Source organism: Leptinotarsa decemlineata, unplaced genomic scaffold (genome assembly GCF_025532065.1).
Source record: "Leptinotarsa decemlineata unplaced genomic scaffold, Ldec_3_MD MMD2_tig00003902_RagTag_RagTag, whole genome shotgun sequence".
Taxonomy (NCBI): domain Eukaryota; kingdom Metazoa; phylum Arthropoda; class Insecta; order Coleoptera; family Chrysomelidae; genus Leptinotarsa; species Leptinotarsa decemlineata.
In genome coordinates, this window is record NW_027412598.1 from 1,888,882 (window position 1) to 1,914,092 (window position 25,211).

The following is a 25,211-nucleotide window of genomic DNA, read 5'->3' on the forward strand; positions in this document are numbered from 1 at the left end:
TTTGTGCCCTTCTGACATGTTGCTTCAGATTTGTTTTTTCTCTGTCGATGAATTCTGCATTCGTTTTCCTTTTATTTGATGTGCTGCACGTTGAGATTCAACAATCATTAATGAAGATGTGGGTTAGTGCCCTTCTGACATGTTGCACCATATTTGTTTTTTCTTTATAGATGAATTCTGCAATTCTTCTTCTATCATTTGACATGATGTACGTAACAATCCGAAGTTTTTTCAATGATTCTCTTTGCAATTCTTCCTATGCTGTTTCACATTAGGCGCTCGATATTATATTTTTTATAGTCTACAAATTAAATAATTTGAAATGAGTACCCACACCGACCTGTTGCGACTAGTATAGCGAAAATAGATTATGAGGTCCTTTTGGCTTCGTAAAATGAATAACTATGTTTTTTGACATCTAAACGAATCCATTGATGTCAAAATCATCGGAATCGGACGACCGAAAGTAAAAAACCGGAAGTGACCTGTTTTTGACGGATTCGAAACCTTCTCACCCTAAGGAATCCAAAAATACCATATGTTTCAGTATACGATGATTTTTCTTTTTTTTTATCAACAAATTATGTGTTTTGAATAAAACTTTTGCAGTTACATTACACTCGTAGTTGTTCATAACCCAACAACTTTTAATTTCGAATATGTTCAATGATTTTCTTCAAATGTGCAATTCTTTCTATGCCATTCTTTCTTTCCCATTGGGCGCTGTATATTATACTTTTCATAATTTACAAATGAAATCATTTGAAATGAGTACCTACATCGGTCTGTTGCTGCTAGTATAATGGAAATAGGTTATAAGGCCCTTTCGGCTTCGACAAATGAATAATTATGTTTCATGACATCTGAACGAATCCATTGATGTTGAAATCATCGAAATCGGAGGACCGGAGGACCGTTTTTTGATGGATTCGAATCCTTCTCACCCTAAGGAATCCAAATATATCAAATGTTTCAGTATCCAATGATTTTTTCATTTTCTTTGTCAATAAATTCTGCGTTTGGATCAAGCTTCTGGATCAAGCTTCTGCAATTGGAATAAACTTATAGTTGTTCATAACCCAACATTTTTTAATAACAAGTTTGTTGAATTTGCAATTCTTTCTATGTTATATCACATTAGGCGTTGGATATTATATTCATTACGCCATATTTGTTTTTTCTCTGTCGATGAATTCTGCATTTCTTATCCTTTCATTTGACGTGCTGTATGCGACGATCCGATCATTATTAGTGAATATACAACTCAGTGCCCTTCTGACAGTTGCGCTATTATTTTTTGTAATATCTCATTCATTTCCACAAATCCTCACACACGCCTCGCTGACTATGTCACTTTCAAGCTTTTAATGTTTCATCACTATTATTATTATTATTCCACCCTTATTCTCCAGTTCAATTTCATCTAGCACAATCAATCGAGCGATATTTGATTTCTCCATTCTGATTGGCTGACCGACACTACTCTGTAACAGAAGTTAGGTTGGGTGTTCCACAAGGTTCCGCTCAAGAGTCTGAAAATTCGCAAAAGAATCTTCATATGACAAAGCATGGACGTTAGTCATGTCCTGATGATGCTAACTTGGTTAGCGAAACGCGTTAAATGATAAATGACTGTCATATTGAAACACGAAAAACCGTTATGACAATAACGATGAAACGATAACGAATGAACGCACGGAAAACGGTCGAAAACGCACGAAAAACGATCGAAAACGCACGAAAAACGATCGTAAACGCACGAAAAACGATCGTAAACGCACGAAAAACGATCGAAAACGCATGGAAAACAACGTATTTTGAAATGTCATTATCGAATACTTCGCTCCCCCATTGCCCTCACGTTGAGTCCACAACGCTCAACCTCTCGACACTTTTGGATCTCCTCTTTCTCCTGATGATGCTTACTTGGTTAACAAAGATACGAGACTTCCGACATGTTGGAACGCTTGATTTCTGTTGAATCGACATGTTTTTTTTTAAATGATGTATTTTGACGCACCCTGTACACTTCGACGCGATGTTTGTTTTCAATGATGTATTTTGAGATACCTTGTAACATTGAGGGATCACACTTTGAAACGATACAGCCTCATTAATCTGTAATGTTTTTTCTTAAATCTGATTCATTATTATTAGTATATCACTTTCGCGCTTCCAATTTTCGTCGAGTAGTTCACGATTAATTCCAAAACCGGCAACGCTACATTGCCCCATAAACAATGATTTATTGTACAACTGGCAACGCCGAACCTGTCATGCTGGCATGTATTGACATTTGACAGATGCAGTCTTATGAGTCTAGTGTTTACAGTGTCCTTCTTCAACCAACAGATAGTTCAGCTAGTGAATCATAAATGACTCTGTGTGTTCTATAACTTTTGTTGTTTCCATATACTTTTGTATCGATGAATCGAGCGCCTATTTTTGTGCGGTTACTGATAACAGGACATGAAACAATTCTGTACGATAAATTATTAAAATGAATCTCTCAATATACGCAAAGCCACATAAATTTGTGCATCGATTACGTCACACGCGCCTCTCGCTCTTACACATACACACATGCACATCTTTACATGAAATATTAATCATTTCCCAAATCTAAGTATATTTTCCTATCGTCAATATGATAATGACGATTACAATCTACGGAAATAAAAAAAAATGCTGTCAAGTATAATGAATGAGTCAATTTCGGTCCCGACAAAACTAACGCTATAAATACCCAACATTCGCAGTTAACTTCAATATCTTACGATGGTGTAGAGGCTAAGGACAATGTCTACCGCGCGGACGTCGTGGGTTCCAATCTCATAACTATAAACTTTTTTTAATTAAAATCACGTGACTGGAACGTGACAAGGGGGCTGAGGGGTGAGGAAGAGTCGCAAGAGGGCCTGAGCGGTGATGCGAAGTCCCAAGGGGGCCGAGTTCCATGCTTGAATCGCTACGATACTCGTTCCATCCTGTGTCGATGACGTTTCCCCCACTCCCAAGTGGTCCAGAATCGGTGTTGTTCATCTACTATCCAAATAACCTTTTTTGGAGCCTACTTTCCATTTATATGTTCCAGATAATCTACTATAAATAGCAAATATATCTTTTCTTAGATTCTGTCATCAATAACGAAAAACATTAGAATTTCATTCGATTGACACACTCATAATTAGCAAACTAGGCAACCCAAAAACTATGAAATCTGTATTTTATACTGAAGTTTTGATTTACAACAATCAACCCAATAATATAAAAAAATACTTCAGATAAACGATTCAAAACAAAATGAAATAAACGTTTGCTAAACTACCTACCTTTTTTTGTCTCTCATCAAATTCTGCTTCAGTCTATGTAGTACCTATATTTGTTTGTATTTTTCAATTGATCAAGATCCTTACTATAAACACTTAATGTTTAGTGGGGCCAATAAAGATTATTGTTATCAATATTTATATATTCTCTAGATGCATGCATTGGGAGAAATTTGTGGAGTTTGTTGGTGATGTTCCTCTGGAAAAATGTCACAAAAACATGAGATTATGTCATCTTCACTTTGATGAGAAATATTTTACATCAACCAAAGAAAAACGCCTAAATAAAGATGCAATCCCCACAATTATTTCAGGTAAGAATAACGGTTCTCAATATATCGAACAACGGTAACGACCTTGGAAATTCCTTCAATTCAGTCACAGGAGATTATAATTCTATTATTATATAAGACAATCTCTCCAAATATGAACAGTTTTTGGGCTACCTGCCATAATTGCTAATGACTATTGAGATCTATAAGGTCAAGGAATTTTCGAGAGCCACATTTTCATTTATGACTGGAAGAATTCTAGGGAAAAATATTCATACTGAAGTTAAAAATTATATTTTCAACAGTTGATATATCCACGACATCGGGAAATGCTCATACAAGTGGGGACGTGAAACCCATACGTCAGAGTGAACTTGAAGAAGAATCAGAAATCTGTATAAACGAGGAATCTTTCGATAAAGAAATTGATATGGAATCATTATCGATGGAACTTGAATTAGATGAGGAAGCTCCAAGTTTGGAATGAGCTTACAAAGATGAAGATGAGGCAGTGTCAAATACTGATTATTCTCACTCATTTGATGGAGGTATGATTTTCTTCCATTTTTCACGACATGCAAATAATTATTTTTTTTATATTTGAAGATCCATTTGCATCTGGAAATTATTTTTGTGTGTGTGTGTGATTTCCACATCTGAAAGAGTTTTTTTTAAATTTTCGATGAAATTTTTCATTTTCATATCAATAGGCCACTTGAAACCCAACTACAATAATTGACCAAATGCAAATAATGTATGTTATCTTCAGATACGGGAATGTTGATAATGCTTTATATAAGTATCGTTATTAGGAAGATGTATCTATTTATATAGACTAATTATATATAGCATTTGTTGCAAGTGTTTTTTTAAATTCTTTGTTGTTAATTCAGATAAATCAAGGTCTGTTCAAGTACAAACTTCTAGTCACTTATCATATCACTCCCCTCGGAAGACTCAGCTGAGGAACAGAAAACCTATTTTAACAAAGAGACTGAGTTATATTGAGAAAAAACAGAAAGAACACAAGTTTAGTAAAAATTTGAACTTGACTGATGTCACTAAATTCATAGAGAAACAGTTGCCAATTTTATGAAGTTTCAATTAACGGAATCGCAGAAAAACACTAAAGGGGTCAGATTTTCAGATAGTATGAAATAATTTTCACTGGCAGCCTTCTTATTGGGACCAAAGTGTTATAAATATCTATCCAAATATTTCAAGCTACCCTCCAGGTCCACACTGCAGAGGATCCACCAGAAAATGGCCTATTGATGCAGGATACAATGAATTTATTTTTGATGTCATCCAACTAAAAATCAATAATTTCAGTAATCAAGATGAGGACTGCAACATTTGTTTCGATTAAATGAGCATCAAGTTCCACTTATTCTACAATATAGGAAAGGAAAGTTGGTTTTGAGGAATTATTCAACAAGAAAACGGCTTCTATAGCAGAATATGCCTTGGTAGTCATGGCAAAAAGCATACATTCGAACTGGAAGTAGCGTGTTGCATACTTTTTTACCGATTCATCAACATCGATACTGAATATAAAAAGTATTGTGATTGAAGCTGTTAGGCAATTATCAAAAATTGGAGAGAGTTAGGGGTATCATTTCAGATTTAGGTTTTAATTTTTTTATAAACTTGCCAGAAAAGATCTCGAAGGGATTGTAGAGCAGCCATATTTCTTGGTTGATGAGAAAAAATATTTTACTTTTTTGATACTCCTCATCTGCTGAAATGTAGCAGAAACCATTGTTTCGATGACTTTTTGAAATTTGATGAATATACAACGAACAAAAGTCATCTTGAACAACTTTACAACTTGGATAAGAAAAAGTAATATAGACTAGCACCCAAAGTTACTGATTCTCATTTATTTCCAACTAACTTTCAAAGGATGAAGATTAAATGAGCCAGTCAAGTTTTCAGTTATTCGGTAGCTACAGTATGCCAGTTTCAATAGGAACGGCTACATTAATTGAAAAAATGGATAAAGTGTTTGATATTTTAAATTCAAATAGATTTGACGATGTGAAAGATTTCAATAAACCTTTTTTTGGAACAGCAAAACAAATTGATTTTTTGAAAGAAATGAAAATATTTTTCAGCGAATTATCTGTAATATCGAAAAAAGGAAAAAACACGACTGGACAAATGAGATTCATTGAGGGGTGGCAGATAACAATTTTGGCATTTCTGCAACTTTTTAGTATGATCGACCTTCGAATGACATTCAGTGGTTAAATTTAGACTCCCTCAAAGTAATACCTCTAAGTAATTTTTTAAGTTTGTTTCGTTTCTGTATTATATCAGTGGTTCAGCCATACCGGGGCTTTTAAATAATTATACTCCATCAATAATTATACCCCATATACTTTTTCAAGGAATACTGGACTGTAGCTATACAATACTGGTAGAAAACCATATGTACAACTCTTTTGGAAGATCCTTGATGCCACCTTTGTTGAATAATTTGGATATATCTAAAGCAACTGCCAAAGAGTCTCTATATCTCTCACCATTGTGATACAAGCTAAAAGAGATCTTTGGTTCATTTTTATAGTCCTTGGACCCACTCGGAAATTTTTATGATCAAACTGTCGAGACTTCAAATGTTCTTCTTTAGTTCGGGTCGGACAAACTTCTGAAAAGATCATTCTTGATAGGAGGGAGTTTTTCTCGAGCAGGAATATTTATTAAGGTCCTCAATAGTTTCTAAAGCAAAAAAATCTTTTATTTTTTTCAATATCAAATAATTTCCCAATTGCGAAACGACCTTGGTCGAACCTATTGAAAAAAATTATAAACTCCTGATTACAAAAAAATATATTGAGCTCATAAATATTCATACTAGAATTAAATCAATGATTTATCTGAGATGTTGATAAACACCTCGTATCAAGGATTGTTATCTTCAAAAGTTAGTCTAACTCGGCCTAGACATCGAACACTTGAAGTTTCAATAGCACAGGTCTGCATAAAAAACTTTTTTGAAAATTGTTTTGATTTCGTTAACTGATCATTATGTAGTTTTTTGCGCTGCGTTTTATTTTTCCGTCAAAACTACTTTTGATACTTTTTCGGCTGTGTTCTTGTGAATTTTCCCTTTTTAACATCCAACAGTAGTCTGCCATCATGTTAACATTCCACCGACCTTGGTATCTGCGTTCCATTTCTTTTATGCCTTGATGGAACCGTTCTTCTTGTACCTCACTTACAGCCGCTGGATTTTCGGGAAAGTAGTCCAGATGTGAGTGAAGGAAATGGACTTTGACACTCATGTTGCAGCTCAACATTTTGTAGTTTTGTATAGATTCAGCAACCAAAGTTTTGTAGTTTGGGTCTTTTTTGTTTCCAAGAAAGCCTGTTATAACAACTTTAAATTAATTCCAGGCATTTTTTTTCTTTCATTTCCATTTTAGTGACAAAGCTTTCATCTTTTAAAAGTTTTCTTATGTCAGGCCCAACGAAGACTCCTTCTTTTAGTTCAGCATCGGATAGACCAGAAAACTTTTCAGAAAGATACTTGAAACAATCTCCTTCTTTGTCTAATGCTTCCACAAATTGTTTTATTAGCCCCAATTTGATGTGGAGTGGTGGAAGTAAGATTTTTTTAGGATCCACTAAACTTTGTTTTTCAGCATTTTCAACTCCAGGAATAAGACCCTTTCTTATTGGCCACACCTGCTTGACATAGTGTTGTTTTCTGTCACCGCGATCACATTCACATAGGAAACATGGAAACTTAGTGTAACCACTTTGTTGACCTAGTAACATTGAAATAACTTTCAAATTTTCAAATGGTCCACTTATGATCAGAGTAGCTGAGCTTATTAAGAACAAATTCAAGATTTTCGTAGCATTCTTTCAAATGGACTGAAATGAGCACAGAAGCATATTGGTTCCCATTGTGAAGAAGTACATCTTTCAAACTTCTCTTTGATGAATCGATGAAAAGTCTTCATTTCTCTGGTTCATATGTCATGTTGAATATTTCCATGACGCCGGGTATATTGTTGCAGAAAACTAGGTCACCCTCTTGTGTAAAAAAAGGAACAAATTCCCTTTCTCTAAACCGGAGGCTAATATAATATGTCTTTCTTTAAGTCTAGACCCTAAAACTTCGGCTGGGTCCTTTGGGAGGCCCAGCGAGGGGGCAGACTGACACATACATGCCTTGTTCCAGTAGGAACTGGATTTTCCCAGTTAAGATTCGTTTTGTTATTGAAATAAATAGATTAAAACCGTATTTTATCTTAGATATACATTCACATTGTGTAGTAACTTGTTCGTCATAAAAGCTCCATAATTCAGACTCAATTTACCGCTTATATAGACTATATAATACAGAAACATCGAACCGATACCGAACCTAAAAACCTATTTAATAAGAAAATTTGTGTGAAATTTGTGACTTATCTATAGGTGATAGAATTTTTTTACTATTTTTTCCGTTGTCTGCACACAAAATATTGTTAAAAACACTAGTTAAATATCCTAGGAAAAATGCTACAAAATAATTAATATTGAAGTCATCCTAATGTTAGTGAAATTCCATTTTTTTATGAGTAAAAAAATACACAGGTCGAACCAAAACTCGGTTGAATGAGTTGGATTGGGTTTTTTGGAAACCTTCACAAGTAATAGTCAACAAGCCTACATTCGTATAACAAGTAATAGTTATTATCACCTCTGCTTAACTAATTCAATGAATATTTATTTTTAATACTTCGATACACCAATTAAAATAATGATCTCTAGTTCAATATTCATACATCACACTGGAAACAATGCTCATGGGATAACGATGTTTTTCTATCTAATAAACCAGAAATATCAACTTATATATCTATATTCAATAATATCTTACAAATAAATGGTACACAAGTTATATATTTACAGAATCTTAATTTAAAATTGTATTGTCCGTTCTCGTTTAGCTATTTCCGTATATTATTTCCATTCATATTCGATTTCCTTGGATATGTCTAATGAATCTCTTGTCCATTGTGTGTAGCATGATGTTTCTCGTGGGGATGTGCATTATGATGTCTCTCTTGCCCATGTTGTTCATGGTGAGAGTTATGATGGTGTTTCTCTTGGGGATGAGAGTTGTGGTGGTGTTTTTCCTGGGGGTGAGAATTGTGGTGGTGTTTCTCTTGGGGGTGGGAGTTGTGGTGGTGTGTCTCTTGACTATGAATACCGTGATTTCCGTGAATTTCGTGATGCCTTTCGTGTTCATTAGAAACTCCATGGTGTCCGTGATGCTTCTCATGTGGAGTTTGATGATTTCTTGAATGAGCAGCATGGTGTTTTTCGTGTTCTAAATAAACGTGGACCAACGTTAATTACAATGGATGAAGTGAACTGCAAAATTATATATCCATAACTATTTTAACTAACCTGGGATATATTTTATGTTGCCTTCGTGACTGTACTTGTTCACATGGTGAATGAAGTGACTACCGTGATGACGTTCTTCTGAATCCACGGGTATGCATGCATAAGGACATTTTGGCAATCCTCCTAGAAACAGCATGATATTTCTCTGATTTATCGACATACAAAACATGCAGATCATCTTTTACCCAATAAAATCAAAACAGATACTGGTAAAATAGTAGTATATTATAATGGAATCGTTCTTTTAAATTATTTAATTTACTAACATCTCTAAGAATTTCGTTTCGATAATTATAATACCCACTCATGAGTAAAACTGATATTTGAATATGATTCAGTATTGGTCGAAGCTTGAATTCGTGTTGTACTACCGACGATTAGATTTAGCTCTATAAGCATCTTAGAATTTTTTGAGTCTTACAGTATATCTTTCAGTTATACACACCAGGAGTGCTAGTCGGGCCAGATGAATTACCGGTTGTATCACTAGAAGGAGTAGTATCTGTAACACCACCAGAAGAGTTTCCAGTTGGGGTACCTGAAGGACTTCCAGTTGTGGCACCATCAGGAGAAGAGCTTCCAGTGGGGTTACCTGAAGAAGTGCTTCCAGTTGTATAATCACCAGGAGAAGAGGTTTCAGTGGAGTTACCCGAAGAAGGACTACTAGTTGTACCACCACCAGGAGAAGAGCTTCCAGTGGGGTTACTTGATGAAGTGCTTCCAGATGTATCGTCACCAGGAGAAGAACTTCCAGTGGGGTTACCTGAAGAAGTACTTCCCGTGGGGTTACCTGAAGAAGTGCTTCCAGTGAGGTTACCTGAAGAAGTGCTTCCAGTGGGGTTACCTGAAGAAGTGCTTTCAGTTGTATCATCTCCAGGTGAAGAACTTCCAGTAGGGGTACCTGAAGGACTTCCAGTTGTAGCACTACCAGGAGAGGAATTTCCAGTGGGGTTATCTGAAGAAGTGCTTCCAGTTGTATCATCACCAGGAGAAGAGCTTCCAGTGGAGTTACCCGAAGAAGGACTACCAGTTGTACCACCACCAGGAGAAGAGCTTCCAGTGGGGTTACTTGAAGAAGTGCTTCCAGTTGTATCATCACCAGGAGAAGAGCTTTCAGTGGAGTTACCCGAAGATGGACTACCAGTTGTACCACCACCAGGAGAAGAGCTTCCAGTGGGGTTATTCGAAGAAGTGCTACCAGTTATATCACTACCAGGAGAAGGTCCTCCAGTTGTTACTTCTGAAGGAGTACCAGTACCGTTGCCAGGAGAAGAAGGATTACCACTCGATGTAGTTGTTTCGTCGCCTTCAGTGGTTCCAGAGGTATTTCCACCTGGACTACTCGTGGATGAACCACTTGCAGGTGATGATCCACCTGGATTTTTCGTAGTTTCTTCTCCGGAACATGGGGTTGGACTTTCAGATCCAGGACCTCAAAAGGAAATGTTATATAAAAATATAATTCCAATCACCTTGGAATCGAAAGAACTTTGTGGAGATACCTAATGTTAAATTCAAAATGACGGCGAGATGATGATAGTTCACTGAAATATTCAAAAGTGCCGTCAACTTTAGGCAATGCAACGAAAAGACAAAGAAAGCTTGCTATGTTTTATGCGAATGTTAAGAAAAAAATCTGTTTCGAATCTGTTTTTCCATTAACCAGCCTTCACCTTCTTACGAATGACGGTACCTCCTTACGGTAATGCGGGGCTCTGCCGTGATTGACCTTCTTTCCCTAGCTACTCGTAGGACTTTTATGGACAGTAAACTCGAAAATTCTTTCTGACGCTGAGTCTATAGAGGAGATGGATGTCGACCTTACGACTCCAACTGACCTCCCTGTAAATTTAGATCATGAGCGAGTCTACAGAGGAGATAGATGTCAAATTAACGACTCCAACCGACATTCCTGTAAATTTAGTTCAGGAGCGAGAGTTTCTCAACTCCTCAACTCCTGATCCAATAACTGAACCTAAAAAAAGGTTTGGTGGTGCAGCCAGGAAACGACTTAGTCGTCTCCTCAAGAGCAGGGTACCTTATAAAACCGCATTGCACCAAATTCTTGAGCGGCGTACGCAGAATCTGTCTCAGGTAGAGGAACAAACTCCCCCATGAGTAAGTTAGCAAACGTTTGCGTTCAAGTGATGATTCACCAAAACCAGAGGCGAAAAAGCCCTGCACGGTTGAATCTAAGGCATCGTCAGGTGTAGCTGACGTGCAAAAACCCTCATATGGGAAGGTTGTCGCGGGTAGCAAGGTGGGAATTTTGCACCTTGACTATGCGACTACCTCATTAACGATGAAACAGCAGAACATATACTTTGTGCCTGCCTCACTGGGGATCGAATCAGGTTTTTAGAGTTCGACAGAGCCGTATCCTTACTATCTGACCTGAAAGACCACTCACCATACAGACAAATCGGCTTCGTTTAGAAGCTGGATTTATTTGGTCGAGTGTGAATAGGCGTGAGCCACAATGAACCTAACCTATCCTTATGACAGGGGTTTGTAAAGTATAAGGAACTGTTGAAATAGTCTTGCTGAAAATTCTGAAGCAATTATTTTTATTCATCTGAATCTGAGTTCGAAAGCAAGTAAAATAGAAATAGGATTACTTGAGGGAAAGTCAAACTGGTCAACATATGAATACAGGAGCAGCTTATTATAACGATATATTCAAGGCGGTTGTATGTATACAAGGTAGTTGAAGAAAAAATACCTTCACCAGAAAACACAACCCAACCTCAGGAAACAGAGTATGAGAAGGAGTTGAAAGACTTTATTTAAGCAGACAATAATGCATTACTGATCCTTAGAGTGAATAGTATTCAAGAAACTCTTACAAAAATGATGCGGTACACTACTGCTCGTGAAGTGTGGTAAGAGTTACATAGGATATATAATGATTATGTTGAGGAAAAAACATATAATACGTGCATGGAATTGTTCAGCTTCACACGACACGCAGAAGATGACATTACATCTCATATATCCAAACTCAAAAACCTTTGGAATATTCTGCAAAATGAAATCACCAAGGATAAAGTAGTAAATGGAAACACCTGTAAATGCGATCTACCAGAATTATGGCTGATTTGAAAGATTTTGGAGACTCTTCCTCTACAGTACTTTTCTTTCAAGTTGAGTTTAACTAACCAACTCTGTGCATATGAACAAGCTTTATCATCCAAATTCGAAGTCAAAGAGAAAGTGATGTTCTTGGAAAATAGAGGAAAGTTCAGAGGCAATCACAATATGTTTTGTGAATATTGTAAACGGAAAGGGCATACAATAAAACAGTATTTCAAATTGAATGTTGATAATGGTGCTCTAAACCATATCACCAATCAGAGTAATATGTTTCGAAAATATAAACTTTCAACAGTCGATGAAGATTCAATCCCAGCTCTAGTTTAAGGTATTTTGAGAGTAGAAGCTTGTGTGAATGGAATAATTTTCACCGTGGCAAAAATATGTGCAAGATCAAAACTCGGATAGCCTATTTATCTCTAGTGCTGAAAAATGTCAAAATGAATTTTCCGAAAAACTATTTTAGTTGGAACAAGAAACAGATATGGATGATTGTACAAACTGAATTTAAAATTCATCAAACCCAAAGTTTCTGTTAATGTGAATACAGTTTGCAATGACGACATATTTGAGCTGTACCACGAGGACTTAGATATAAAAACAAGAAGCATGTGAAATCCGTATATACTCGAACGTGAACTTGGTATATGTGTCAATTTGGCGGAGGATGCGTTTAAAATGCCCATATAATCAAGTTTTGTATTAGAGAAAGAGCTGATGTTTCTGCACAACGAATATATGCTGATGTATGTGGACGTTTTTGTCCATATAAGTCAGGTTGCTGGTATTATGTCCAGTTCAAAGATGATGTTAATAGATTCCGTTATGTCTTCTTCATCAAAGAAAACTCTGAGGTTGTAGAAAAGCTGAGGATTTTTCTCGCAGAGATTGAAGCTATAGGCTACAACGTTCGGGAATTCTTATCTGATTGAAGTGAAGAATTCTTAAATAGAGAAATAATTAAAGTTCTCAATAACTATAAAATACGATACAGAATCTTTATTTCCGATACTCCTCAGCAGAATGGCTGCATATAACGCGAGAATTGAACAGTGAATAAGACGACAAGAGCTTTGATGCATGCTAGCGAAGAACGAATGAGTTAAAGCTTTTGGACTGAATGATCAATACAGCTGTTTATATTTTGAACAGATCCGGTACATCTGGTATCAAAGACAAATCTTCCTTCGAAATATTGTTCGAAAAGAAGCCAAATATGAGGCATCTGAGAGTAATAGGCCATTAGTGTTGTGTATGTATGTGTTGTGTATGTGTGTGTTAAAAAGACTCTATTCAGAGGCAAGAGACTTCCATTAAAAAATTTAGTTTCAGTTTTCTCTATGTTTAGTTTGAAACCCAAGCCTTTCAAGGTGGAATTGGCCGCGGTGGTAGTGCGCCCGACTCACGATCGGAAGATCGTGGGTTCGATTCCCGCCTCGACCAGATATTTTTCTCGAGAGAATTTATCTGGTTGAAGCGGGGATGATTCTGCAACCGTGTTAGGAATCACACGTTAAAAGGTAAGACTTCGTTAGTCCTTAGCTCGCACAAGTTTCTCAACTTCTGAGAGTTGTCGTTCGTATGAGGGGGACAGCTGATTAACGGAAAAACAGATTTTAAACAGATTACTGCTATGCACATATACCAAAAAGATGTCGATAGAAAATGGATAAAAATGTTATGAAAGCAGCACTTACTGGATATGATATACTGTGAGAAATCTAAGAGGCTGATAAGATCTCGTGATATAATTTTTCACGAAGATAAACCATTTAATTCTAATATGCCAAGAGTACCTTCTACTGATGAAAATGAGACGTTAGATGTTTCTCAAGAAGAAGACAAATCAGTAGACACAGATACTGAGAATACACCAGATATCTCTGGCTCCCAATCTGAAGAGAGAGAAGACCAACTTCTAGAGGATGAGAACATTGTGATCAAAAGGCAGCTAAGAGATAGACATGAAATCAAAAAGCCATTTCGTTTCGATGATTATGCCTTAGTTGTTGCTAGTGCTAGTGCTGATAGGATAGCGATTATATGTGTTCACAAAAGGCATCTGAATGTAGATGGTTTTATAAAAAAAATCAAGCCAGATTGATTATCGAAGGTTATTTACAAAGAAAGTGTGAAAACTACGATGAAAAATTCAGCCATGTAGCAGAAGGTAGTACGATAAGAACTTTTCTGAGTATTGCTGCTAGTAGACTCTCACTCAGTTTAATATTACAACTGCATTCTTCTATGGCAAACTTGATGAAGAGGTTTATATGAAGCAACCTGAAGGACATGAGGATAGTACTGATCGAGTATGTCGGCTTCAGAAAAGTTTATTTGGAATCAAGCAAGTATCAAAATGTTGGAATAAGCGATTTCACGATATTGTGAAGAAACTTAATTTTCAGCAAAGTAATGCAAATCCATGTTTATACATAAAAAAACATACGAGTGATATGATAATCGTGGTCCTACACGTTGATGATGGGTTACTTGCAACAACTAATCATTCTTTGAAGAATAAAATCTTGCAAAACTTGCAGAATTATTTCAAAATGACAGCGAAATCTGATTCCTAGGATCAGGAATCAAAACTGAAAACGATGGTTCATTTAATCAATTTAATCAAGCAGCTTAAACGAGAAAAATATTAGAACGCTTTGGTATGGAAGATTATTAACTCGTCTCAACATACATTGCGAAAAATCGTATTCAATCAGAGAACGAATTCGAAATGGATTTGAATACAACTTTTCTATACAAAGAGGCAGTTGGAGCTCTTATGTATCTAATGACAGGTACAAGACCGCAGCCATTGCTTATGCAATCAGTGTTGTTTCAAGATCCTTAAACGACTCCAGCAATCATTATTGTATCCAAGTAAAACGAATACTTCGAACGAATATTTCCCGAACATGTGTTATTTGTAAGTATGCTAGCGGTGTGATATCTTGACTCAGTCAACAACAAACCTCAGTAGCTATTTCCTCAATAGAATCTGAGAATATCATAAAAGTACTGAACATATTCATATAAGATATTTTTTTCTGAGGGAAGTGGTCTTGAACGGAGGTATTTCAACCATAAGAATGGCATCAGAATACTAAGTGGCAGATACACTTACCAACCCGCTGTTCAAACGAAGAATAAACATTTAACGACAAACAATGAGATTGAACGAATTATTCGATGAGAGAGGGTACACATTGTATATGCTTATAAGTTGTTAATAGATTTTGACGTAATGAATGATTTGAGTGGTCTCAAGAATTTACTTGAGATACTTCCTCTATTTCAGGGTTTCTCAAACTTTCTGTTCAACGTACCCCTATTAGACTTTCCAGACCACAGCGAACCCCTTGAAAAACTAGCTATTGATAGGTATATTATTAAAACCTAATACAGTTGATACCTATGTTCAGCATTATATAGAACAAATAAGGTATTTTTTTGCCTCAGGGTCTCGAGTTTGATTTCCATGTTTGGCAAAGTATTGGGCATTTTTCTGTTTTTAGAAAGTTTTTAGTAGTAGCAGGGAGTATGTAACCGTACTCGGTGTATGGCAATGGGCTCGCCCCTTCAACATGGGACTGATAACATTGCAAAAAGTGGGTATTACATTCAATGTGTCACCTATGCCTAGCGGCCTAGCCCTTCGGGGAATAAGAGGCCCACGGTCACGTTTGATTTCATGACTTTATCGCGCTATTTGCGAGTACTTCTGAACATATCACACATTGTGGCTCTGGGTTTTGAGATTCTTCTTTGCACACAAATCCAATTTTCAAATAGTTTTCGTCATATTTTTTCGTTTTGGTGATGAAATGTGTTTCTGAGATTCGCTCGTTTTCACAAAATTATTGTTTGAAATAAAACTTTAATCTGAAGTAGAATAGGACTCGACGTATTTTGTACATTTTGGGAACTGATTGACAAATATTGACTTTTGGGACATTTTATACGCGATGAAGCCGTTTTTTACTAGGCACCTTAGCCGCCGCCATTACGTATACTCAATCGCGTACCCCTTATGAATCAACTACGTACCCCCAGTGGAACGTGTACCCCACGGAACCTTGCTCTATTTCGAAAGTTTCGATTTTTGAACGTTGTCGTTCGTAGGAGGCCGTATGTTTCACCAATTTGTATTGATATCTTTCACGCCTTGATAACACTGACAAGTCTAATTAGCTAAAAATATATTCTGCAGTTTTCCAACCATTTTCCTTTTTTGGGTGATTGCTCATTATTATTTATTCTTCGATTTATACTGATCATACCCGTTAACATCTTTCAGTAGTTATATTCCGGACCCGAATGTCATACAGGTAGTTATAGTTTTCTGCGTGAACATGTTAGTCATTTCCGACGAATGAAATCAATTGAAACCAGAATGCGCTTGGCTGCACCGCGCTGAATTACCATAAATATAGATTCAACATATATATGGATATATTATATGACGTACAGTTTTTTGGGGTTGCAATCAACTTTTGTTCTTATCAAGCTTTCGGTGGTGCTTATCACTTTCCCCAGGATAACTGAAATATATTATACAACTATATTGTTTTTTCTACCAAAAAGTGATCTACCTTATAACGAGAGATTGAAAAAGCATTTAAGTGCTTTTACAAATCCTACAAATTTTTTGAAGGAAATGACCGACAGTGATAACAATTTTAGGGAGAAAAATTTTGATTAGAAGCATATTTGAATTTTTTCTTTTTCATATTTATAATATACGAGAGTCGTGAAAATAGGTGTTTTTTTCCATTCTTGCAATTAGCTATACTATACTGATAAGGTCCAACCGAAATATGTGCCCTTATATTTTGCTTTTTTCTGACTGGTAATGTTCGATACAATTTCCTTTCGGATTTATGTGAAAGCACTCGATGACGTGAATAAATCTATATATGAAAATATAATTGAGTGAATGAATTGAATAAGTGAATAATTTCACACATTCATCAAGAAGTTATGAAAATGCAATTTACAATATAAATTGAAGTCTAGAAAATTGATTTTTACCTGTAGGTATAGTAACTGTTGTTGGTCCTGATGATGTCACACCTAAAAAGATATATGTAAATACAATTATTACATAAAGACACTCGATAATTAACATAAATCTATATATGAAAATATAACTGAGTGGATGAATTTTATAGCTGACAAGTCTTAAAAATACAATACTCAATATAAATTGAAGTTTGGAATTTTGATTTTTACCTGTAGTTCCAGTAACTTTTGTTCTGATGATGTCACACCTATTGTATTGTAAATACAATTATTAAATTAAAGACATGCGATAACTAACTATATATGAAAATATAATTGATTGGATGAATTTTATAGCTGAATAATTTCACACATTCATCGACAAGTCTTAAAAATACAATACTTATTATAAATTGAAGTTTGGTATATTGATTTGTTACCTGTAGGTCCAGTATCTTTTGTTGGTCCTGATGATGTCACACCTAAAGAAATATATGTAAATACAATTATTGAATTAAAGACACTCGATAACTTACATAAATCTATATATGAAAATATAACTGAGTGGATGAGTTTTATAGATGAATAATTTTACACAATCATCGACAAGTGTTAAAAATACATTCAATACTTAATATAAATTGAAATTTGGGATATTGATTTTTACCTGTAGGTCCAGTAACTTTTGTTGATCCTGATGATGTCACACCTAAAGAAATATATATAAATATAATTGTTTAATTGAAAACACTCTATGACTTGAATGAACAAATGATTAACTTTATAACTGAATGATTTCACACATTTATCGATAACTCATGAAAATATAATATAAATTTACGAATTCACGATATTGATTTTTACCTGTAGGTTCAGTAACTTTTGTTGGTCCTGATGATGTCACACCTGAAAAAATATATGTAAATAAAATTAAGTAAACTCCGTGAATTATGAAGTTAACAGAAAATTCTTAAGACTATAGTAGCAAATATTTCCCGAACTCAATTGATCTTTGAATATTCGAAACATTTCTTAAAAATGATGTGGAGTTATATTGATTCAAATTGAAAGGGGTACATCCCCTTCTTCTTCCAAAGAAAGGAAGAAAGCAATTGATTTTAAAATAAACTCTACAAATATGTGTAGATCGTGCAAAGAAGTAACTTTCAGACACAAACTGGAGAGGGCTTTTTCTTCCAGGAAAGGTATGTGAATATAATTGAGCCCATGAACTATATGAGTGAAGAAATTGATCGAACAGTCAAAAAACGCAATGGTTCATATTTGTTGATTGGAACATTTTTAATTAAATGGAGAAATAATACATGAATAATGATGCATAGCTTTTTATTGCGAAAAGGTTATTCAAAAATAATTTATTTTATTATGAAATACCAAAAATGAGATGACAATTAAAGATTAAAGGTAACGTTTGTTTTAAAGCGAATAAGTGAAAACTTTATATTAACTATATTCAGTGTTCTATTGTGATTTGATTTAGTGAAATGTTGTTAAAATCGTATTAACTGACAATCAGTGAATGCGATTGTTTCTTTTTTTTACTTGACCTTTATTGTAATATGAAGAACTACCCCAGGAAATTGAATGGGGCATATTTTCAGGAAAGATTAGTTTTTGGGGAATACTAGTTTCAGCTTTTTACTACTCCATCTTCATACATACAAAAAATTTCAAAGGAAAAAAGAAAGCAATAAAATCTTCATAAAGATGTGTATAATGCATATGAGTTACCTTCAAATACAAACTGGAAGAAGAAACCTCCTCGAAACAATTACTTCCATATAAAACATTGGATTACATGAAAAAAAAACTTTCGAAAAAACTACTTCAAGATGAATATTGAATTATAAAATAACAATTGAAATATCTTTGATACCATCAAATATATAATAAAAAGAGGCATAATTTTTGTTTGTTCACAGTGACAGTCTTTACAAATTCTTATACTTTTGTATAGATGCCACTCTTTATGAAAAATTCAGCTCTTAATGTAAGTAAAACATAGATAAATTCAAACCAGTCAGAAGAGAATATCATTTCCAAATGTCTCGAAACTCAAATTGAATGTTTGGGTATGAATGAAAATGAATGGAAGAGCAAGGTCTGCTCATGTTGCGATTTCTCTGTAGCATGGTCAGAAATTGAATCCTGCCATTTGATAGAAGGTTATATATATATATATATATATATATATATATATATATATATATATATATATATTATTTTTTATTTTTTCTGTGTATTTTGTTTTCTATCAATAAGAGCAATTATTATTATTATTCATGGAATTTTGCATAAGTCTGCCTTGAACGGAATATTGTTGGAATAATGAAAGAAGTCTCAATGCTCTATTTTTGCATTGTAAATTGCAGACAATCTGCAAGCTGCTAATATCTCCATAATGATAAAGCATTGAATTTGCAACCATGTAAATCTTACGAAACTTCAATTTTTTCCTGATATGACCATATTTTTGTTGCAAGTTGTGTTCGCATAATCGATTGAGGTTTTTCAAATTATAAAATAATCACAAAAATTCTAATTCTTTGTTACAATCGAAAAAATATTGGATTAACAACTTCATAGGCAGAAGAAAAATTGAATTTATTTATACATATTAATTATTTTGCATTTTGAATCTTCAAAAAAATTGCAAAAGTTCTTCTAGCTGCACTGAGCACTTTGACCCATTATTTTACGTGATGCAAAAGATTTGCAACCGTCACCGCCCAAGAAACAACTTACAGAACTTTCGTTGATTTTCAACTTGTTTATACTGCTTGTACCGTCTATGTAAGTATAGTCGCTACAAAATATACATATAATAATACTATTTGTAGCAAAATGATATATATGAGGATACTACTTTTTCGTGCTAAATTATTGATTTTCATTAAAATCCAAGCTGGAAAATTTAAATGTTTCCTTATTAGATTCTTCATGAGAACAATAGGTAATTAAAGAAAATTTCACGAGAAAAATTTGTAGAGCACTACAAACTATCTAATACAGACGTTGAGCTGCAATATGGTAAGTACGAAATGAAAAGCTATAGATTGACCAAAAATCAATTTTGCTCTATTTCAACTTGAAAAAAAAAACTATTTCAACTATTGCAGAAAGTTAAAAGCCTAGAGCGTACTTTCCCAATGAATATATTTTTTTTCTTATGACACACTGATTTTGATATACTATAGTACTTTTCATTTTTGTTATCTGATAAATATTTGTGAATGTAAGTTTTTTCAATTTTTGACAAAGCAGTATTGATAGTGTGATAAATTATAAAAAAATTGAGGATTTGAGTATTTCTTATAAATTCACGAGTCACGGGGTTCCATATTATAAACTAGTAAGGAATTAATTATAACGCCACCACTGAGTTGTTGACCAAATTTGGAAATCGAATACTTCTTCTAAGCGTGCAAATTACTGGAAACAATGTAAATAAAAACGTCTATATTTGTAACCTCAATGGAAATCTTTTGTAATTTTTTCAAAATCTATTCTGAGGAAAAACCAGTTTAAATAAAGAAGGAAACTTTCCGTTTGACATAGAATGATGTATTCATATGCAGAAACATACAATTCTTTAATTTTTAAACTTTTTTGAAAAATAGTGATATAATTACATTTATGTGTGAAACGGATATTTGTTTTTTTTATTTACAAATTTATTATGGGATCTCAATTGCTTTTTCCTTCAACTTCACTGTTCGCATTCTTTTCACACAAAAAATGCAAAATTCATTCAATTCAGATTTTTAATGATTTCCTTTAAAAAAGGTGACGAAATCAGACTGAGCATCATTTGAATGTATTGTTTCATTTGACCGTCATTTCAAATTTGCATTTATTATTAAATTTTCAATTTTCAAAAAGCAGTTTACGTTTGAGACGTTACCATAAATGTGTAGTAACCTCTGATAGATATAATCTATAATATAACACTGAGAAAAATGTTCTTGAGTCGCTTTAATCGATTTTCTCCGCTATTTGCGAACCCTGTCATGTTCAATTATATCTTTATATAATTTATGATGAAAAGGCTATTGCAATTGATATTTGAATCAATATTATGTTCGGATAGTTCTTCAGATAGAAAACAAATGAACCCATTTTTATTTTGAATGTTTCCTAATGGTTTCTCTTTGTTTGTTTTTAGCGGCATGTGAATGAATGATCGATTGACTTCTCTCAGATGGTTCAGATCCTTCTTATATTTTTTTATAGTTCTCGAGATACTTCAATTTTCATCTAACTAAAGAACATTATGATTTGAATAGCAAATTCTCAAGAAATGGTGGCTTATATAAAAAGTATAGGACCATTTCTGCAAATAATTTGATAGTGTACAAAAGAGGTGATAACTTATAGCGTAAGTTTGATAGTTTCGGATGAGTTTTCTGTACCTTTGACTTTCATAAAAATATCTCCTAAAAATACATCCCTTTCGAAACAAAAGAAATGTTTCGCTCAAACTTATTCATTTGCTGATTGTTTGTTATGATAAAATGGACATCACGTTCAAAACCCCATGGGCTCCAACTTTTTCAGCAACGAAATATCATTGAAAGGTAGGAAGGAAGATTATATTTTCAAAATTATCTACATATATGTTAACACAAATCGTCAATAATAGGAACGACTTCTAGATTTCTGCTGAAGAGAGACAACATTCAGTATAAAGTACTGAGTAGATGATTTTTTTTATTGTCTAAACCTAATTTTGAATACTGATTTTTTGTGATACTTACCTGTGGTTGGTGTAGAGCCATTTGTTGTACCACCTGGTTCGGAAGCTACAAAAATATTCAGAATTGAATGAGTGAACTTCATAATACCATATAGGTTAAAAAATACTTACGTTTACATGTTATATGACAATGGCCGCCTTTGGCTCGGGTGCTTATGTGTCGAAAATTGGTACCTAGAAAATGTTGCTTGGGAACTAAACAAAACTACATGCACTAATAATATATTAGAATTATGATATGACATTTAGTTATACCATATATTCAACAGAATACAAATGACTCGATATATCCCATGAGCATTGACAATAGAGAGAAAAATTCGTATTTTCGATTTGTTCTTCTTTTGAGTGAGGCGTCCGATGTCTTTCCCTTATTATTTACGAATACAACTACTCGTTATATAAAAGAGAAATAATCGCAAAGAGAGTACTTTAATTATATTCTTTCTAGCATCTATTTAGCAGTGGAGATGGTGGTGACTTTGAGGAATTGAGGAACATTCCACTCAATACAATTGAAATGATTCATCATGAACATTTTATATACTTGATTATTTACAAATAACCATTTTTATTCAATAAAAAGTCACTTATAATTGTCATTTATAATTATCGATCGCTAACAAAATAATTGGTAAATATTTGTATACGTATATAACCAATTTTGATTTCGATTGAGTTTCTCTCATTTGCACAGTCGAAAAAGTGAACTTTCATTTTGATTTCTTCTAAACCTTTATGAGACATGATTTTCATGTTCAATCAGTTAGTATCTTTTCATGATTGCCCAAGATATAGTAAAGAAACAGCTATTCTAATGGTAGTTAATACAAATTACACAATCAAAAATTATTTTTTGCGGAAACTGATGTTACTTCTACAATTTAAATTATGTTTCAAAATTATAACATACTGTAGTTTCAAGAGGTTAGACGAGTTATAACTTGTATACGGCGTTTTTCCCACTAAAAAATATAGAAATTTGAATTGTCTTAAATTTTGACTCATTTAGCATTTATACAGATGGATGAATAAGATATATTGAAACCTGTTGCCCTTCATGAAGCAATTTATTGAATTTGATTTAAAACTAACTTTGAATATTGGATCAGTGGACGAAATCTGAAATTTGAAAGTTGTATTACCTACCCTTCAGACTCGAAACTACTTGTAGTATAATGAGTAGTATAAGTCTGCATTTGAATTTGTTATATGATAATGAACAATAAAAGTACCTATTCAGACTTAAAAATAATTTAAAATTTTTTTGAAATCTCATAAGAAATGAAAGATTGACAAATGCATTTTTTTCCTAGGGATGTGAACGGTCATATTCTGATAAAAGAAAAGTATTCTGATTTTGTTGTATGTGTATATATTGGAAATGAAGGCATGCTAGCTTTACATGAAGTAATAATTCTGAGGTCGTGAGTGATTACAGTTTTATATATTTTTTTTATGGAAATTATTAAATGAAAAATAATAATAAATAATTTTCCAATATATAAAAATAATAATATTGCTGGTACTGTCACTAATAAAAAAGTAATTGTTTCACTCCTTCAATTTTTTCAGATTTTGTTTTTTTGATGTTTTGGGTACGATGAAATTTTCCAAAATTTCAATTAAACTGGGAATATTTCTATTCTATAAGTCTGTATTATAAATATGATATAATATTATAACTGAAACAATTACATATATGTGTACCTGTTAGAAAAAAGTGACTTACCTGCAAAGGAAACCGATGAATGAATTAAAAAACAAAAAACGAACGCTACCCTAATTTCCATGTTGGTTTGCTCTGAGCTAACTTCTTCCCAGTTAGCAGCTGAAATTAGATAGTAACTGTCTTTGTTAATCCAATAGTTTTATACCTTGTTTCGGAATGTTAGTTATCAAGTTTTATTCATTCCTGAGATAGTTCATATTTAAATTCAAAGTGTTTCAGGTATACGAGGGTAGAAATATCATAACAATTTGGAATACATAATTCATGCTACCATTATGAAAAGTAACGAAAAACGTTTTCAAAATTTAGGTACTATATTTTTCCGGAATAGACTATTTCAGTTTTTTCATGGATATGCACAAGTGCTATCGGAAAATCCTTCTGTTTCTGATATAAACATTGCAATGGGGAATCAAGCGGGCTGAGTGAAAACTTCACGCGATAGTATCAAGGTTATGATTTTTTCTCTTGACATGTTTAGGGGCGGAGTGACGTATACAGGGTGTATCAACAAGAAGTTGGTGGACGATAGCTGACATTGTAAAGATATCAAAAGAACGTGTTGACTTTATATTGCATGACCTTCTGACTATTAGGAAACTATGTTGAAAGTGGGTGCCGCGCGAGCTCACTGTTGACCAAAAATATATATATTTTGATAATTCTGAGCAGTGTTTGGCCATGTTTAAATTTAACAAATAGGAATTTTTGCGTCGATATGTGACAATGGAAGAAAACATGAATCCATCACTTCACTACGGAATCAAAAGGATCGTCATCTGAGTGAAGAGCAACTGGTGAACCTCGTCCAAATCGCCCGAAAGCACAATAATCGGCTGGAAAAGATATGGCCCCGTTATTTTGGAATGTGCATGCTGTTATATTCATCGACTTTCTTGAGATGGGAAATACCATCAACAGTGAATATTACATAGCGTTATTGGAGTGTTTGAAGGTCGAAATTGCAAAGAAACGACCGCATGTGGCAAAAAAATATGTTTCATAAAGACAACGCACCGTGCCACAAGTCAATCAAAACAATGGCAAAACTCCCACATCCACCGTATTCGCCAGATTTGCCTTCCAGCGACTACTGGCTGTTTGCAGACCTCAAAAAAATGCACACCGATAAGAAATTTTGCTCGAATGAAGAGATTATTGCTGAAACTGAGGCCTATTTTGGGGCAAAAGATAAATCGTTCTACAAAAATGGTATTGAAATGTTAGGGCGGCGCTGGAATATTTGTGTGGCTCTTGATGGAGATACGGTTATTGAATAAAGCCAATTTTGAACAAAAAATACGTGTTTTCTTTTTAGGCCCTAGATTTTTCAGCACAGGTGTTATGATGAGTCCACTTTCAACTTTAATGGCAAGGTAAATATCCATAATACGCTAGGTACTCAACAGAAAACTCATATTGGATGAGAGGAGTCGATAACTAAACAGATGGTTTATAAATGTTTGGAAGGGCCTAATTGGTGATCAAGTCATAGTACCATATTTCTTTGATGATTCTTTGAATGAAAAAATTCATAGATAATTCCTCCTAAATGATTTATCAAATTTGTTGGAGGATGTACCGATTGACACAAG

General features: G+C 34.0%; 2 protein-coding genes across 5 annotated transcripts; one reads left to right on the top strand and one right to left on the bottom strand.

The window, feature by feature from the left end:
- Nucleotides 1–3,482: 3,482 nt before the first annotated feature.
- Nucleotides 3,483–4,462, top strand: LOC111513592 (uncharacterized). The gene is made up of 2 exons (XM_074178512.1): nucleotides 3,483–3,643; nucleotides 3,907–4,462. Exons 1-2 carry the CDS (start codon nucleotides 3,487–3,489, stop codon nucleotides 4,086–4,088), a joined length of 339 nt encoding a protein of 112 aa, XP_074034613.1. The 5' UTR covers nucleotides 3,483–3,486; the 3' UTR covers nucleotides 4,089–4,462.
- A 3,984-nt stretch (nucleotides 4,463–8,446) lies between these two features.
- On the bottom strand, nucleotides 8,447–23,772 carry LOC111513591 (uncharacterized). Of its 4 annotated transcripts, XM_074178511.1 has the most exons (11): nucleotides 23,617–23,772; nucleotides 21,996–22,058; nucleotides 21,886–21,930; nucleotides 17,972–18,013; nucleotides 17,775–17,816; nucleotides 17,548–17,589; nucleotides 17,138–17,179; nucleotides 9,858–10,445; nucleotides 9,459–9,803; nucleotides 9,014–9,136; nucleotides 8,447–8,933 (listed from the first exon to the last, which is right to left on the bottom strand). In XM_074178511.1, the coding sequence occupies exons 1-11, from the start codon at nucleotides 23,675–23,677 to the stop codon at nucleotides 8,599–8,601; spliced, it is 1,728 nt and encodes a 575-aa protein (XP_074034612.1). In that variant the 5' UTR covers nucleotides 23,678–23,772; the 3' UTR covers nucleotides 8,447–8,598. The 4 variants fall into 4 exon arrangements, with proteins under 4 accessions (XP_074034612.1, XP_023025581.1, XP_074034611.1 ...); XM_023169813.2 differs by having other exon boundaries at nucleotides 9,459–10,445; XM_074178510.1 differs by lacking the exon at nucleotides 17,775–17,816 and having other exon boundaries at nucleotides 9,459–10,445.
- Nucleotides 23,773–25,211: the final 1,439 nt, after the last annotated feature.